General features: G+C 45.9%; 1 protein-coding gene, 1 long non-coding RNA gene and 1 other non-coding gene across 15 annotated transcripts in view; 2 read left to right on the forward strand and 1 right to left on the reverse strand.

The window, feature by feature from the left end:
• Window positions 1-11,200: 11,200 nt before the first annotated feature.
• Epb41l4aos (erythrocyte membrane protein band 4.1 like 4a, opposite strand) lies at window positions 11,201-12,298 on the forward strand. Of its 2 annotated transcripts, NR_038151.1 has the most exons (3): window positions 11,201-11,433; window positions 11,692-11,754; window positions 12,162-12,298. It is a non-coding gene; the product is annotated as an erythrocyte membrane protein band 4.1 like 4a, opposite strand (long non-coding RNA). The 2 variants fall into 2 exon arrangements; NR_038152.1 differs by lacking the exon at window positions 11,692-11,754.
• Gm23639 lies at window positions 11,473-11,604 on the forward strand. The gene has a single exon (XR_003952730.1). It is a non-coding gene; the product is annotated as a small nucleolar RNA SNORA13 (small nucleolar RNA).
• Window positions 12,299-12,635: 337 nt separating the features above from the next.
• The window catches only part of Epb41l4a (erythrocyte membrane protein band 4.1 like 4a), a 211,158-nt gene continuing 205,239 nt past the window's right edge, over window positions 12,636-18,554 (reverse strand). For all 12 annotated transcript variants that reach the window (XM_006525628.4, XM_006525627.4, XM_030250327.1 and 9 more), the window contains 4 exons: window positions 17,880-17,948; window positions 15,000-15,110; window positions 14,817-14,898; window positions 12,636-13,779 (listed from right to left, as the gene is read on the reverse strand). In XM_006525628.4, coding sequence (XP_006525691.1) covers window positions 13,651-13,779; window positions 14,817-14,898; window positions 15,000-15,110; window positions 17,880-17,948 — 391 coding nt within the window. In that variant the 3' untranslated portion in view covers window positions 12,636-13,650. The remainder of the gene's footprint in view (window positions 13,780-14,816; window positions 14,899-14,999; window positions 15,111-17,879; window positions 17,949-18,554) is intronic.

The raw sequence follows: 18,554 nt of genomic DNA on the forward strand, positions 1-18,554 counted from the left end.
TTGGAACTGGAGTTACAGATCCTTGTGTGTCTCTAGGTAGGTGCTGAGAATTGAACCTGATCCTCTCCAGCCCAGAAAGTGACATCTTATAACAGGGCTTTTTCTGATATTCCTGCCTGAAGGATATATCAGACAAATAACAGAAACAGGACTCACATAAACAAAGCAGACATGACTTAAAAGAACTGACAACACACAGTGCTCTCCTCTGTCCCTGCAGCCCATCCTTGTACCACAGCCAGACATTATCCACAGGTGTCAGCTCCCCTGCATCCCAGGAGCACGGAAGGGAAGGCAGTTTCCCCATCATAGACTCCAGCAGTGAGAAAAGCTCCCCAGAAGGGCTCCATTAGCCCAGCGAGGGTCCGGGTCATCTGAAGCAACCACAAGAGGGTGGGGGAGGGGAATATGTCAAACAGCAATGCTAGCAGGAGCCTGGAGTATGTCATAACTAGTACTGTTGCTGCCTTCTGGTTCACTGTGGACACTGCCGTGCCCTCAGGACAGAGTTTGGTCTATTTCCCTCCTTAAAATTACATATTTCACAGAAAGACATTTATGTTACTTGATATTCCATCCCGTTACCAACACAGAAATAGGTCCGCTGTGGGCTGATAGGGTTTGGGGTTTTCTGGAGCCTAAGATTTTAGAGGATTTAGTTGCTGTGGATGAATCGACAACCAAGCTTTCAAAATGAGCTCCTTCCCCAGGCCCCGTGTATCATAAGACAGCAGAAAATGAAGAGATGATTTAGATCTAAATTGGAGAGACCTAATAAGGAAGTCTCGAGTTACAGGCGGTGAAGCCGCGCCGGCTGCAGCCTTTGCTTCTGCTCTTCTGTAACTGCTGTACAGTGCTAAGCAGAAAAGCCTCTGTTCAGCACCGTTGTAAAGTCTGCCTACAAAACAGATGAATGAGGTGCGCTGGAGAGAGGGCTCACTCAGTGGTTATGAGAGTCTGCCGTTCTTGCAAAGGACCAGAATCTGGTACCCAGAACCAGCATTGAGCAGCTTACAACCAGCTGTAACTCCAGCTTCTAGTCTCTGAGGACACACGCGCATGCGTGCGTGGACACACACACACACACACACACACACACACACACGAAGAAGACAATAGTAAATCATTTTTGTTTTGTTTTTCTATTTTCTTTTTTTTTTTTTTTCTTTTTTCTTTTTTTTTTTTTTTTTTTTTTTTTTTTTTTTTTGAGACAGGGTTTCTCTGTATAACCCTGGCTGACCTGGAACTCACTCTGTAGACCAGGCTGGCCTCGAACTCAGAAATCTGCCTGCCGCTGCCTCCCGAGTGCTGGGATTAAAGGCGTGCGCCACCACGCCCGGTAGTAAATCATTTTTTAAAACACTAAACTAATAAATGTACATTCTGTGTGTTGACTATTTGGTATTGGACTAGCAGTTGGTGTGTTTCAATTGGATAACTAACTGGAGGGGACTGGCGGGAGGAAAGAGAAGGGAGAAACACTGTAAGTATATTATAATCTCAAATGTTTTAAATGTTTTTTTAAAAAAACTAATGGACAATATAGGTTCTTTTTTTCTTAAATAACCAAGTAATGTCATTGATATTATAATCCAGAAATTAGGAATCCTGGCAAAGAATCAGAGGTAGATGGTTACTCCCCCATCCTGTCTACTTAGACTTTTCCAGCTATGTCTGGTTTTCATTGCGTTGTATCATTTAAACCAGCTCAGCTAGGTCAAGATCCCTCTCCGAGCTCGCCAGACACTGACAACTTATTGATAATTATGCTTCTTGTCTGAAGATACTTAAAATTCAAAAACAAACTATTTTTTGTCATGGATGAGAAGAGAATAAATAATTCATGCACTCCCAGAGGTCCAGGGAACTCTTCAACATTTAATTCTATTTAATGGATCATTTCTTCTACCTTCTAGAATTTAGTTGGCCTGTGAATTTTCAACTAGAAAATATAGACAACCATACGTAGACTGGATCAGCAGAATTCCCATAGGGGAAGCTTCAAAGCAAACATGTTCAACGTGCCCTAGCTCACTCAGCCTCTCAACAGAAAATACAGCAGAGATGGAAATTACTGGAGAAACACATATTAAAACACAGTCAGTATGCCACCAGATAGAAAATATGGAGGCGGGGTTTTCTGAAAAATCCTAGGTTATAAATAAATATTGGTAACTATGGAACTACGTATGCATGTCAAGTCTTGGCTGTGATGACAGCAGACACCAGAGCTTACAAAACATGGGGGAGCTGGGTCTTCTGTAACTGAAGAAACTGAAGACCGGAGTAGGTTGGATGGTTTGCTGTCCAGACTCTACCCACTGCTCCCTGCACCCCCACTAATAGCTGTGACCACGCCGTGCACACACTGAGCTGGTCCACATAGGATGCAAACGCGAAGCCGCTCCATCCTTACTTCCCCTCCAACCAGCTTCCCACACTCCTTCCTGACCCTTGAGTGAAAACATGGGAAAGTGTTGCAGCTACCTCCATTTGCTTACGTTGTAAGAATGACTTTCTTCCATATTTTTAGGTCTATTCTGTCCAGTCTCAGGGCATATATATATATATATATATATATCCTGACTCTATTCCTGTGCACCAACTGTATGCAGTGTTCACAGAGGCCAGAAGAGCATTCCCTGGAACTGGAGATACAGACAGTTGTGAGGCTCCATGCTGGTGCTGTGTTGTACTGGCATTTAGGTCTTTGACCACATTTCTCGGGTAATAGGAATAAAAGTTATATTTTATTTAGTATTTCCGGTCATGGTGGCTCACAATTGTAATCCCAGCTTTTGGGAGGCCAAGCCTGGTATACAGAACAAGACCCCGGGTGACCCACCTACAAGCTGTTGTCCAGGAAGCCCCCAAACGATACAGACAACTGGCACTGCTGCTGGTTGCCCAGTGTGATTAGATGGTAAGACCCTGCTACTGAAGACACCACATACCCTGGTTGCAGGACACAACCAAGCTGTAGGTTGCTGGAAGCTTCCTCTCTGCTGGCTTAGCCTGCACTGTGCCAAAAGCTGTGATGCAGGCTGGTGGGGAAGAAATATCACCAACAATCTTGCTTAGCTGTGAGCCCTGTGTGTAATACTGAAGGACTAGGCGAGATGAATGCACTGATACAATCTGATAAGTAAACTATAGGATCACCAACTGCTTTTTTTAATTATTATTAAAATTATTATTGTTTGAGGCTCACCCCCTTAGAGAGAATTCATATCTGATTCTATAAACCAGATCAATAACCTATGGCTGGGGAGGTCATAGGCCATAGTGGGGAAGCCATTGCTGTTATTTTACTGAGTAGACTGGCTAGCTTTATGTCGACTTGACACAAGCTAGCAGCATCAGAAAGAGGGAGCCTCAATTGAGAAAATGCCTTCATTACGTCCGGCTGCAGGCAAACCTGTAGGGCATTTTCTTAGCGATTGATGGAGGAGGGCCCAGTCCCTTGTAGATGGTTTTTCCATGAGCTGGTGTCAAGTTGACATAAAATGAACCCATTGACACAAGAGAGGTAAGCGTATGAGGGTAGCCGACTGCTTTGTTATTAGATTTGAGGTCCACATCATAAGAGGGAATTCACATCTGATACCATAAACCCATTCAACAGCCTGTGGCTGCTAGGTCCTAAGTCCTGGTGGGAAAGCCATGGCTGTTGTTTTGGTGGATAGAAACGATGTGCCTGTCAAATCGACTTTCAAATAATTGTGCTTATGCCTATAGAGTAAGGCCCCTGTCAGAAGCTTCTGTTTGCAGTGCTCAGTGGTACAGGGACACATAACTGGTCACAGTATAAAGGCTGTGTGATGCCCAGCCATACAGGGTCATCAGTATCACATCCCCACCCCTCTCCGAATCTCAGGGAACATTGAATAAGAAGAGAAGGAAAGAAGGTAAGAGCTGAAGAAAATGGAAGGTAAAGTAGAATGCTGACCTCTGAGCGCGACTTAACCTCAGCACTCCTGTGACTTAGCCTCAGCACTCCTGTGACTTAGCCTCAGCACTCCTGAGCCCACCGCAGCTGGAGTCACCTGAAAAGACTTCCCTTCAACACCCTGGCATGGAAGAGGTTCATAAGGCCCCACTGGCCCTGAGTGTTGGCATTTATTCTAGGCTCCACCCCACAGTTACCTGGCAACAACCAGGTGTGTCTGACTCACTACTATAAAAGGGGCTGCTTGCACTCTCTTGCCCTCTTGCTCTTTCCTCTTGTTCCTGCCTTTCCCCCCTCTCTCCCCCTTCCCCTTCCCCCTCTCTTCACGTGCTCATGACCTGACTCTACTCCTCTACTATACCACCGCCCTCTCTCCCCTGAGGCTGGTACCTCAGAGGGGGAAAGGGATGCCTCAGCATGGGCCCACAGAGGCACCCCCTTCCTCCACACATTACCGCGCCCCCACCAAACATATTCCTGTCCTCTCTTATCTTTGTATAAAACACAACAATGAGGATTTATAGGCTGTGACTGACTCCTAAGGGAAAACATTTAACTCAGTGGTGTCTCTAGGAAGGTGCCCCTGTCTCTACAAACAAACCCTCACCATGCCCCTGCTCCAATCAACAACCCTAATGAAAGTCACTGGGAGAGAAGGAGAGAGAGAGAGAGAGAGAGAGAGAGAGAGAGAGAGAGAGAGAGAGAGAGAGAGGTGGGGCTAGCTGGGAGAGGAAGAGGATTAATGAGTAGGCAGGACAAATGGTACCTGGGATAAATAGAATTGAAATGCCTGTCACATGTGAAAAATGTGATCGTGAGCCCCACTATTACACATAACTAATAATGCTAGTAAAAACATTCTAAAAGGCTGTCTCAGAAAGCAAACACAAATGCTAACTAAATAAGGGTGGCCTTCTAGGACTACTGGAATAAGCTAATCTTGAAATTTCTTCACTCTCTAGAATTTTACACCAGCTTAATAATGACTTAGGAGAACAACCTTTAAGCTCTCACAATTAAAAAGAGAACCTTAGACTCTCCGAGCTTCTATCAATCACACAACACTACTGTGTTCTTACCAGCCTTATGGAACAGAAATGACCAGCTTACGAACACATTGGCCATTCCCACATCGGTGACACTCAGAACTATCTCTCTAAACCTCCCACCCACTTTGCCTTACTTTGGCCCCTTGGGATGACACTGTCTAGGACCTAAACTGTCACACCTGTAATAGATTCAAACATGTGACACTACCACCACCACCACCCCCATGATCTATCTGCATTTGCTTCAGCCACTTCCCGGTAGGATGTAGACTCTTTCTGCTGCACACAACTTTCTGGAGCCTTCTGGAGCTTACCCAGGTTCTCACCTGAGCCATAGCACCCATAATTGAAGAAATGATGATCCATCCAGTAAAAAAAGGTGAACGCTTTGTACCTGGTGCTCTTGTCTCTCCTTCCCCTCTAGAGACCCCTTCTCCAGCAGTGGCCTCCTGCACACTGAGCCCCAGATAACCCCGCAGAGGCGCTGGCAGAGGGACAGACTTCTCTAAAAATACCACTGGGAACATGGATAGTAAATGAATGCCACATGAATTTAGTCACTGAAAAAAAAAATCTTTAAAATTGTGTGTGTGTGTGTGTGTGTGTGTGTGTGTGTGTGTGTGTGTGTGTGTGTTTGCAGGCCCCTGCTGGAGGCCAGCAGAGGGCACCGGACCCCTGGAGCTAATGACAGGTGATCCTAAGTCTCCCAACGTGGACACTGAGACCTGAACTCTGGTCCTCTGGTCTGAAAAGAACCGTGGGCTCTTTATCTAGAAGCCATCCCTCCAGTCCTCTCGGCATGGTTTTTGAGGCCATGTGTATTTGTTTTCAGATGTGGGACTCAGCACGACAGTGGAGCCATACCTGACTAAAGGGGAAAACAAACAAACAAACCTGCCACAGAAGACAGATTAACCACAACAGAGACATCCTAGTAACGCAGCCCCCGTTTCTGCGTTTCCGGGCAGGCTGGTCCCATCTAGTACGTCAGCTTCATGTTCCTGCTTGGTTTAGGACATTCACATCTGTGGTACACAGAAAGTTACCACCAGAGCGTGCTCCATTCCTGTCTGGACCAGAATATAAAATATGTTCTTTTGGATTACCCGGAGTAACACGTTAAAACAATTCCTTGGGATGGCAAGATGGCTCAGCGGGTGAAGGTGCTTGCCGCCAAGCCAGTTGATCTGAGTTCAATCCCTGGAACATTGGGGGGAAAAGAGAACAGCATCCCCATAGGCAGACCGTGGCTTACACGTGCCCCAACACACACACACACACACACACACACACACACACATACACACAATCCTCACACACTCCTCACACACAATTAGTGAATTAATTAAATTTTTTAAATGAATAAGAAAAAAAATCTTTTCTATAAGAATTTTTTAAAACGTCAATGCCTGGTCTATTTAACCAGTATAAAAACCAACCTTGAAAAAAAGTAGGATATAGGATATTCTGCTCAAATACTAATTTCGTTCCAATTGAAGTATTGCATGAATGCAGCTCTATAAATCAGGGTGAGTTTTGTGGTTGTCCTGTACTGCCATCTGGTGGTAATTTCATATACTTACATCAGGCCCGGTGAAATTTCCTGAATTGGCCTTCACTCTTTGTAGTATCTCATCCATTAAATCAGTCTCCCCTGCAAGATCTCTAAAATGGTGTCGAAGGGATTATTATTACATATCCTTCTTAATCAAATTAAGATCGGCACATCTTACTGAATCATATCATTGATCTGTTATTTGGCTTAACAAATAATCAATAATTCATAATTAAAAGATTGTAAGACAAAAACTTAAGGCTACATATATATATACCCCAAACTTTGAACAAAATAAAAGAAAAAAGCAAAGCTTCTCCAACCATAGACTCACCTGGATTTTAATGAAAATCAATATACAAAGGTCAGAATGACAGACCTGAGAGCTACGTTGGTTGTGAGCTCAGCTAGGTTGGTAAAATGCTTGCCTAGGACAGTGAAACCTTGGGTTTTATCCCCAGCACCGCATAAACCAGGAGTGGATGTGGACTCTAACTCCAGCACTTGGAAAGTGGAAGCAGGAGGATCAGTAGTTTGAGATCATTCTTGATTACATAGTAAGTTGGAGGCCCTGTCTCAAAAACAATGTCAATATTGCTATAAATGAATAAGGCTATAAACATTTTCACGGGGCTCCTTAGTATATTTTAAATTTTAATTTCTCATTTGTAAAATGTCTCGTGTCAGCACATAGATAGCACCACCTGCCAAAATGAAAACAAAGACCCAATGCATAATAGTCTGTAATTCTGGGAAAGTTTCTAAATGTACTAGCCTTGGTTTTTGGCTTATGTGGTTCTAGAGTGGTTCTATTTTCATTAGTGCTCCACGTGGACACCCATCCTTGCGAAGTGCCCCAGCTCCAGAGGTAGAGGTAAAGGGAAGAGCAGATTACAAATGATCCATCTTCTTGCAACATTCTTTCTTCCTCTTCCTCTTCCTCCTCCTCCTCTTCCTCTTCTTCCTCCTCTTCCTCTTCCTCCTCTTCCTCCTCTTACTCTTCCTCCTCCTCCTCCTCTTCCTCCTCTTACTCTTCCTCCTCTTCCTCCTCCTCTTCTTCCTCTTCCTCTTCTTCCTCCTCCTCCTCTTCTTTCTCTTTTTCCTCCTCCTCCTCTTTCTCTTCCTCTTCCTCCTCCTCTTCTTCCTCTTCCTCTTCCTCTTCTTCTTCCTCCTCCTCCTCCTCTTCTTTCTCTTTTTCCTCCTCCTCTTTCTCTTCCTCTTCCTCCTCCTCTTCCTCTTCCTCATCCTCTTCTTTCTCTTCCTCTTCCTCCTCTTCCTCCTCCTCCTCTTCTTCCTCTTCCTCTTCTTCCTCCTCCTCCTCTTCTTTCTCTTTTTCCTCCTCCTCCTCCTCTTTTTCTTCCTCCTCCTCTTCCTCCTCCTCCTTCCTCTTTGAGACAGAGTCTTGTAGTGCAGCCCAGGCTGCCCTACCTCTGCTTCTAAGAGTGCTGAGATGATGGGTGTGCACCACCACACCCAATGTTTTTATTTTTGAATTAGTCTTCAGCAGCTCCAGATGGCCTTAGATTTGAGACTCTTTCCTCAGCCTCCTGAGTGCTAAAATTACAAGCATAGTCCACAATGTGCAGCTTTGGTCTAAGTATTTTTAACTTGTATTTATTTTTTTATGAATACACTGTAGCTGTCCCCAGACACACCAGAAAAGGGCACTGGAATCCCATTACAGATGGCTATGATCTACCATGTGGTTGCTGGGAATTGAACTCAGAACCTTTGGAAGAGCAGTCTGTACTCTCAACCGCTGAGCCATCTCTCCAGCCCACATCCTTCTGTCTTCCTGTACTTAATCACTGGACTTTCCACACCAGGATGTGTGCAGTCGAGTTGTTACAAAGATGAAGAATTTGGAAATGGTTGCTGAACTCCTACCTCTGGTCGCTAGTGTGGACACTGCGAGCTTGCTTTCCTTCCACCTATCTTTGTACTCTCCAAAGCTCAGTGGAGAGAAGCAGGTGGGAGCAAAATGTAAAGCCATTAAACGGAAGCTGGCAGCACACCCCACCTTCCTAAAGACTGATCCTCGAAGAGCCAATGCTTGCTCAGGATAAAGAGGCAGCGTTTGGCTCGGCTCTTTTGAGTCATTTATTAGATGCCATTTTGCACCATGTATAGCATGAGAAGTCCATACACTTCCTTACCGCTTTAGGCTCAGATATGTACACATACAGATGGCTGTTACCTGCAAATGAGAAAATTCAGGCTCTGAACATTGGCATATAACCTAAGGGTCAGAACTAGATGTAAAGTTAGATCTGCTGCTGGCCCTGACACCAGAAAATGTCCTCACTCTGGTCCTGTCTAGCAAAAGGCAAGATGAAAGCCACCATATTGTACCCTTCGGTGCCTAAATGTCAATCTTGATGGCAATGCTGTCCCTAAACCAACGTTTCTGCCATGCAAAACGTCACAGCAACCGCTCAGAACAGTCAGGAGTCACACACTACCTCCTTTTGATTACAAACACATTTCCCTGGCACATGGTTATTTCCCCATGGCAGTTCCAGTGTGAAGATAACTCATCTGGGGACCTATATATTCTTTTCTTCTTTTTCAAATTTCTTTGAAAAAGTAGTTATGATGCTCTAAATGTTTGATGAACACAACTCAGTTTACTGAGATTAATTCATTCATTTTAAAAGCAAGCTTTAAAGAGACAAAGGTGCTAGAGCCAGGCATGGTGGTGAATGCTGTAAGCTGCTCCAGGAAGCTGAAGCAGGGGTATCACTGTGAGTTCAAAGCCAGCCTAGACTACCAACCAGCCAGGGCTACATAGCAAGAAACTGCTTCAAGGTAGGGAGAGGAAGGAAGGGAGGGAGGGAGGGAGGGGAGGGAGGGAGGGAGGGAGGGAGGGAGGGAGGCAGGGAGGGAGGGAGGAAGGAAGGAAGGAAGGAAGGAAGGAAGGAAGGAAGGAAGGAAGGAAGGAAGGAGAAAAGAATAGAGGAAGGGAGGAAGGGAAGGAAGGAGACTATGGTCTTTCGATGGACACATTTGACAGAGAATGTTTATTGCTGCCATGCAGCTGCTCTCAGCCCCTCATCTCTCTCATAAGGAGTGATGATTTGGGTGTGAGGTAACCAGTACAGAACCTCTGCTCATTTCTAAGGTGAAATTTTACACTAAAATTTCAGTGTGAGATCCAGGTCCTCACCTCAGGAACGAGCCCTATACAGCATGTATGCCCCACACACACACACACGAGCCCTATACAACATGTGTGCCCCCCATTCTCCCCAGTGCACCCCCCCCATCCACTCCACTGACCACAGCCTGGTGCTCCCAGATCTTACAAAGTTCACTACCAACCTTCCTGTAATTAGCACCATCAGCTAGAAGACACATAAAATGTCCCTTTTCTGAACTGGAATTTGCTGATTTTTTAAAAATATTTATTTTATTTTATTTATATAAGTACATTGCAGCTGCTTCCAGACACACCTGAAGAGAGCCTCAGATCTCATTACAGATGGTTGTGAGCCACCATGTGGTTGCTGGGATTTGAACTCAGGACCTTCAGAAGAGCAGTCAAGTGCTCTTACCTGATGAGCCATCTCTCCAGCCCTGATTTTTTTTTATTTTATGATTTATGATCTTTTAAAAGATTTTGAAGGAATTGTAAAAGGTCAAAGCATCTTATTAAAACTTTCTGCTGGTTATTTTATGGATGTTGAGTTATTATTGAACTTAGGTTTTCATGTTTTGTTATGTTGTAATTTGGTAATTTGAGAATTTAAAATTACTATTGAAATCCTCACCGTGTTTCTACTGAACAATACTGGTTGCTTTGTTTTGTTTTGTTTTGTTTTGTTTCCAGACAGGGTCTCACTTATATAGCCCTAGGCGTCACTTTACATAACCCTGGCTGGTCTGGAACTCAGAGATTTTCCTGCCTCTTCCTCCTAAACGCTGGGATTAAAAGCTTCTTCCTCCATAACCCAGCTTCTCTGGTTGGGTGGTGGAATGCAGATTTTGTTTTGAGACTGGGGCTTAGCCCAGGCTGCCCTCTAAATCCAGGATGGGCCTCAACTCCTGATCCTCCTGTACTGCCTGGTAGCACAGGCACGCAACAGAACATCTCACTCTTCCTGGATCTTAAAGCTGTTTGTTTGTTGTTTGTTTATCGATTGTCCAACACTAGACTGCAAGAGAGATCATCCATAGCCGCATTCCAGGACATTTCAGACAGAACCTGAAGCATGTATGTCCTAGATACTGGTCTTGGTTTTGCTTTTTAAATTTTCGACCTTACTGCTCCTCATCCGGAGGAGAACCGTGCAGCCTCCCCCAGCTCTGGGTCTGAGCTCCTTCAGCTCTATGCTCGCTGCTCATCACTGGCCAAATGCTCTGGGCCCAGGAAGGAGGCGTGGCTGGACGCACACTTGACAAAAATCTCCTTATCGTCCTTTTGACCCTGCGGGATGGGGTGCGGGACAGAACCGGTCCCACAAAGGGACCGGCCGAACGCCCTCTTTCTAGGAAACCGACGCCGCAGCCTCCCGCGATGCACTTCTCCCTCCGGCCACACGGGGGCAGGAGAGAGCGCGGCAGCCGTGGTACAGTCCGTTCCGGCCCTCCCGGGGGACAGTGGGCTCTTCCGGCCGTAGAAAAGCATTGTGGGAGCGCAGTTCCTCCTTTCTATGCTCGCACGCAGCGCGGAGCATGGCGTCCCCGGGAGCTGGGGCATGGGAGGCGGTTGTGGCGTGGGATCTAGGGTGTCTGCAGCGGACTCGGCGGCCGTGTGAGGCGCTCGGCCCGCCGGACCCCGCCTGAAGCGGGTCGGTGTGGAAACCGAGCGCCGTTTGGATGTAGATCTTCGCCGTAGGCCCAGAACTGGGCGGGAATAAAGCGAAGACCCAGGTCACACGGTAGGATTGATGGCCCGCTGCCTGACGCCCTATTCATGTAGCCTTTGTGTTGCCCGTTCACTTTGGTCGCTAGTGAATGTGGTGTCAGAAAAGGCATAAATAAATGCTTTGCGGCCTTTGCTTGCCCTGGAGTTCGGTATCTCGGGTGTAGGAGCTGCATAAGTTACAGAAAGTTTACTCTAGCCTGTGTGTGCAAGTGATATTGCTGTCCAGCCCAGGGAATGTAGTTTCTTTAACTGGTTCTTCTTCGTTTGGCAGGTGAGTACCTGAAGCTTACGGATATTTCCTGAACGACACGTGGGAGCACAGAGTGGGTTAAAGGTAGGATGACTCCAAAGCACTACGCGATTTCCTTGTAGGTTGGAATGCCGAATCCTTAGTCTTACTGGTTCGCTTGTGTTGCCACTACTTATCTGAAGTAATGCAGACTATGAAGTAACTCATAAGAGACAGCCTTTACCCATTGGCTAACTTTTATGACTGTTTGGGTTTTTTCTTTTTTTTTCCTGACTACGTAGTATTGAACAGAAGTAGGAAATGTACATTTACATTGGTGGCTTGGAAAATCTGTTTAGATCAGTATTAGCTAGAAAAACTGCCAGACCTCTAAGTCAAAAAAATTGTGTAGTTTTACCAACACTAAAACTAAAGGCTTTGCTGGGGGTTTATGTTACCAGATAACTTTTCTGAGAAAGGCACTTTTAAAGCGTTTTTATCTTTTCTTTTAGGGTGTCCTTGATGATTTGGAAATTTGATCTACAGAAGCACGAGTGATTTAAATTTTCTAGGGGCCGTGTCAAAACTCCATAGATGAATGCTCATTTGTAACAAGACTATGAATAAATGCTTCGATGTGCTGTTCTGACACGTGTATGTTGTGTGATTGGCGGCCACCTTACTGTGGGTTCATACCTAACAGCTAAACTGATAGTTGACTTCAGCTGAGACTGACATATTCTTTTGCTTAACAGGAAGGGACAACTAGCACATTGGGGATGTATGGGCACAAATTTTACTTAAAACTGTCCTGAGCTTTAGAATAGAGTATCACAAATGGGGAAGGCTTGCTGTGTGTGAGATGAATCCAAGTTCGGGGCCAGTCAGGGAAACCTGAGGCAGTTGGGGGTGGGTGCCACTGCAGAGCAAAGTTGGAAAGTGAGCCATTGCGAAGCTGGGAGGAAGCAGTAAAGAGACCAGACCACTAAGGCTTAGGTTTTATTAAAGCAAGATGGGGAGATGGAGCAGGGCAGTTCCACGCAGGTGGACTGAGATGTTACCACAGTGAGGTGGGATGTAGAGGCAGCCTAGAATTACAGCAGAAGAATGAAGACATTGAGGACAGGACACTGCGTGGGAAGGAATCCTTGGATTTGGTTTTAGTTTGGGGTGAGGGAGATTGTGGGAAAGGCCACAGTTCAACCTAAGGAGTTAAGGGTAGAGCTTGGCAAGCACTATCACTGAGCAGTCTACCCCCCAACTGAACCCTCAAATAGCTGGAGGCATTTGTGGGATAAAGTTTGATTACGGGGCAGTAATAAAACTGACATAGCTCTTGAGCCAGCGGAGGTCTCTTGAGGTCCTGTCTTCAAAGCAAAGGCTTAAGTAGTGACAGCAGAGTTTAAAGGAAGCCAGAGACTGCTACAGAAAAGGATGGGTCACAGCTGATGGCACAATGCTGAGGGTTCTTTCTGAGTGCTGTTCCTGTCTGAAAAGCCATCATGCACAGGTAAAGGTCCAAAACTTGGGAACATGGGTGGGCAGGTGTGTAGGGTCTGGGACAGCCCACATGGGCTTTTTTTTTTTCCTCAGAAAACACAAGACAAGGACACTTAAATTCAAATCAACACTTAACAGCTTTTTACATTATTTGTAGATAACCGTTGGGACTTAGTGCCACGGGATACAATATTAGAAACAGTTTTGTGGGAATAAAAGTCACCAGTCTGATGCAGGCCCAGAGTCCAGGGGCTCATCGGAAGTTGCTGGTCTTGACTGGGTGGAGAGTTGGATGGTCAGAATTTCAGGAAATAGATGGTGGTATCCAGTGAGTTTATAAGGTTGTCCTCCCAAAGGCCCAGAGCACAAGAATGCTGTACATAAATCCTTAGACGATGCTAAAGACACATGTCCAGGGTGCATGGATAATGACCTAATTCACAGTTTCAGAAGTACCAGTGGCACGGCACGAATTTCCCTTCCTACCCCGCACCCAGCCCGTCAAGTCTCTGCCTTGAGGCGAGCAGCCTGGATGGTTTTTATGGTTTTTGCTGTAGGTTTCCCAGCCGGGTTGATTGTAGATAGCTGAGACTTTTCTTCAATCAAGCTGTCTTTAGACCCATTTCTCCTCTAGGAAAAAAAAAAAAAAAAACTCATAGCAGTCATAAGAAAATAACCAAATCAAGTACTTAGAAATAACAGAAGCTGGGCATAGAGGGACACACTTGTTACCCCAGGAAGAGCCAATCCAGCCTGAGCTACATGGTGTGACCACCCTAAAATGTATTCATTTATGACACTGCATGTGGTAATTACTCGGAGAAAACTAATACTGTGTGAGAGCCCTCTAGTTAACTGCAAAACCAAATGTGCCTAATCTTGGCCTGATAATTGGGTACACATCAGTTCTCATAAAAATTGGACATAATTTACCTTCATAGCATTACTTAAGAGACTTTCCTTAAGGCTTTTTCTTCTAAAGACCAGAGAGGAAACTAAACGCCTCCCCTGGTTTTATTCTGGGGAGCCACCCTATGAAATGGTTCATGTGCAGTGTGATAGCATGGAGTTTCTGTCATCTGGGACATGTCACTGCCTACCTGACCTGTACACCAGGAGTCCTGGAGTTGGGACTTGTCTGATGGAAACACTGAGAACACCACCCACAGGGCCTCACAACAGCTGCCCAGACCTCCCAGGGATGACCGAGGTTGCTATGGCTTCATATGTATAAACATATCTGAGAATAAGGACTTGCTACTGCATCCAAAGGGATTCCTGTAAGCACAAGATGTTTCTAAAAAGTCTCATAGGCTACTTACCTATGGCACACACCTTTGACCCCAGCACGAGGGAGGCAGAGGCAGACAGATTCTGTGAGTTCAGGATCTGCCTGATCAACAACAAAGGGGAAGGTTCCAGGCCAGACAGGCTTACAAAGTGAGACCCTACCTCACTAAAAATTAACTTTTTTTTTTTTTAATGGCATCTGTTGGGCTGGCAAGATGGCTCAGTGGGCAAAAGCCTTGTAGCTCGTTCCTCACTACCTGAGTTCAAACCCCAGAGCCCATGTAAAACAGTCCTGAAAACAGTTCTCAGACCACACAGGCCATGCCCATACATGACGCACACGCATGATCAATAAGATGCCTTAAACCTTTACTAACCTGATGAACTGTCGAGCCTCCAGACCCCTGAGCATCTGAGGAACGGGTGACCGGAAGTGGTGGTACAAGATCTGTCTTTGAGCTGCCAAAGAGAAAAGGTCAGAGTTTATGAACAAGACAGAACTCAGGTCTTATGCGCCTCTGGGGCAGGCTGTGTGGTCTGGGGGCACAGGACCGACTCACTTCACTTCCGAGAGAACGGATCGTTCTCCGTCTGAACACTGGGATCTTCGGTACTGCCGGTAACTCCGCGGGGAATGAGAATGCCGGATGCGGACCGGGTCACCCTGAGTCCTGCGAGGAAGCCAGACAAAGCAAGGAGACAAACACAGTCAAAACCGCACCACGATACGCAGTTTTCCTGATGCTAAACTGTAAGCAAAACTTTCAGACTGCTTTTAACTTGACTCTCAGGTTTACTTTGTAAGGTGTCTTTTTGTTTTTATACAGGGTCTCGTGAAGTCCAGGCTGGCTTCAGACTGAAGATGACTTAAAACTCCTGACCCTCAAGTTCCACATCGCACACTGAATTAAAAGCATGTTCCTCCGCACCTAGCTCAGACGGGGTTGGGTTGTTTTTTTTGTTTGTTTGTTTGTTTTTTTTGGGGGGGGGTGTTTTTGTTTGTTTGTTTTTGTTTTGTTTTTAAGAACTTAATTTTTATGATCTCTGAAAGCAGTAAATTTCACAGCATTTTACAAAAGAAAATGGTTTCTTGTTCACTCATGCAAATGGAGCTCTTTATAGTGTGTGAGAGTGTGCGTGTGTGAGAGTGTGCATGTGTGAGAGTGTGCGTGTGTGAGAGTGTGCAGGTGTATGCACGAGAGGGATAAGGAGAGGGAGATCACAGTTTTTTGTTACTGTTGTTTGGAGACAGGGTCTCATGATGTAGTGCTGGCTTGCACTATGTAGACCCAAGTAGCCCTAGAACCTGAGTGCTCTCCCGCCTCTGCCTCCGCCTCCGCCTCCGCCTCCGCCTCCGCCTCCGCCTCCGCCTCCGCCTCCGCCTCCGCCTCCGCCTCCGCCTCCGCCTCCGCCTCCAGACTCTCGGAGAACACAGGTGTGCTCTACCCAGCCTGCCTAACCACTAAGCTTTAAATAATTCTGAGAATTTAGTTGGGTTCTCTTCAGGAATACAGAAGGAAATATCTCCAGTGAAAAGAGAAGCTTCATCTTCTGTCAGAGGTTGGTTCTAGCTGACTCCATCTACACTTGGAAACTGTTGAATTCTTCAACGTTCTTGGCGCACACATAAAGATCGGGTGGAAGACGTATGTGCCTTCCTGATTGACAATTTCACAGTGTGGACACATTTTTAAAAGTCACATTATATACCGTAAGTCTCTTAAGCACTTAACTTTTAAAAAAAATCCATCCTTGACCTATACAAACGATGGTAAAAGCGCTGGCTCGCCAGCCGCGAAGCCTGACCTGAGTCCCAGAGAGACCAGCATGATGGAAGGAGAGAACTGATTCCCACAAGATGTGTGGGAAGAGCCTGGGGAAGCTAGACCTGCAGTTTTTCTGGTTGGGAATACCGGGTTATAGAGGGGGAGTTGTAAAGTGTGCTCCTCCCATGTTCCTGGAAATAATTCAAGGGAATTCTCAGATGCATTTACATTTAGTGGTTAAACCAAGCTAGGTAGAGCACACCTGTGGTCTCAGAGTCTGGAGGCAGAGCCAGGAGAGCACTCAGGTTCTGGGCTACTACAGTCCACACAATCCAGGTCAATTTCCCCTTGACCCATGACAAAGGCACAGATAGCAGATACATGCTCAACAGTCCGGGCTGGCGCCTGGAAACTGTTGCTAAGGATTCGCAAGCCTGTTCTGCTCAGTGGGGTCCTATGATGGTGTCTTAGTTAGGGTCTCATTGCTGTGAAGAGACACTATGACCAAGGCAACTCTTATAAAGGCAACATTTAAAAACTTTTACAAAGGCAAAATATAAAGGCAGCTCTAGTCAAGAGCTGCCTTACAGGTTCAGAGGTTCAGTCCATTATCATCATGGTGGGAAGCATGGCAGTGTGCAGGCAGACTTGGTGCTAGAGGAGCCAAGAGTTCTACATCTTGATCCCAAGGCAGCCAGGAGGAGACTCTCTTCCACACTGGGTGGTGCCTGAGCATAGGAGGCTCAAAGCCCACTCCCACAGAGACACACTTCCAGCAAGGCCACACACCTCCTAAAAATGCCTTCCTTCCCATGGGCCAATCATAATCAAACCACCACAAATGGGAGCTGACTTCAGCTCATATGACAATTTTAAGGTAAATATGATTCTCTCAGAATGAAAATGATAGACAAAACTGACTCTGTTATCAATGAGTACCTCAGCCAAAATTTTTTTTAAATGGACATTAATCATCATTTATTGTAACTTCTTACATACTGACAAGCAGAAGGGCTGAGAGTCAGGAAGTACAGAACAAGAGTAGTTTCATGATATTTGAAACAGGGTCTCTCCTCACTCTTTGGCTCAGGCTGGCCTGGAACTCACATGAAACCAAGCTGACTCTGCACTTGTGTCGATCCTCCTGCCTCTGATTCTCAAGTTCAAGGCTCAGAAACCTGAGCCACCACACAGAAAGGATAGTTTATACACCTTTCTACCTCGTTCCTTACATTAATCTCTAGCTAATATGCAGATGGAAACACAGCATGGACCACAGTGTAAGAATGAACCGTGCCCTCCTGTGAATGGGAATGGCCCTCGGATGCTCATGTTTGAGTACTTAGTAATCAGTCAGTGGAACTGTTTGGGAAGGATTAGGAGGTGTGGCCTTGTTGGAGGAGGTGTGTCACTGGCCTGAGGTTTCAAAAGGCTTGAGCTAGCCCAGTGTACCCTCTCTGCTTTCTATACTGAGTCAGAATGAGTGACAGTTGGTCCTGTCACCTTTGCTCTACCATCCCAGACTCTAAGCCAGATTCTAATGCTCCGAAACCGTAAGTCAAATTAAACACTTCTTTTTATGTTTCCTTGGGTTTGGTGTTACAGCATTAGGAAAGAAAGTAATTTACTTGCACACTAATAAAACTAGGCGAAGACTCTGGAAGCTGTACTCACTCTACTTTAGTGTACGGGATCTCCTTCAGCTGCTCTTCTGACAGTCCAGATGGGTCCACAAGCTCCTTCCTAGGAAAGAATAAGCAAGACGGTTAAAGGAGAAAAGAAAAGCTGTCGGGCATGCACACATACCAATATATTTCTCAACTGGCAAGCTTTCCTTTTTGCCCTTGTCTCAAAGCATGGACTTATTAAAAATAGTACACACATGTGGCGTGCACAGAGAGTACACACATGTGATGTGCACAGAGTACACACATGTGGCATGCACAGAGAGTATACACATGTGACATCCACAGAGAGTACACACATGTGACTTGCACAAAGCTGAGAAAACTAGACTGTGTTCAGGGAAATGGGAGAAACTCTTTCCAGTAGCCCCTGCCCTTTTCCCCTCCTTCCCAGGCCCACTCTCTTCAGGGCCCCCACTTCCCGCATTCATACGCTTCCTGCCCTGTGACACTGTCTTTCTTTATGGATTTGCTTCTCTTTGCATTCCTTTGTAAACCACTGGCCTAGCTGAGGTGCATTTACAGGCAAACTAAGAGACCTTGGACAGGAGGCATTGGTCTGCCTATAGACAGCAGCTGGTGTATGAGGCCCAACCCTGATGTCAGCACCAGAGGATACAGGAGGAGCGTGGCACCTGCCGGAGGCATCACCAGAGCACGGCAC

The sequence above is a fragment of the Mus musculus genome, chromosome 18 (assembly GCF_000001635.26).
Source record: "Mus musculus strain C57BL/6J chromosome 18, GRCm38.p6 C57BL/6J".
Taxonomy (NCBI): domain Eukaryota; kingdom Metazoa; phylum Chordata; class Mammalia; order Rodentia; family Muridae; genus Mus; species Mus musculus.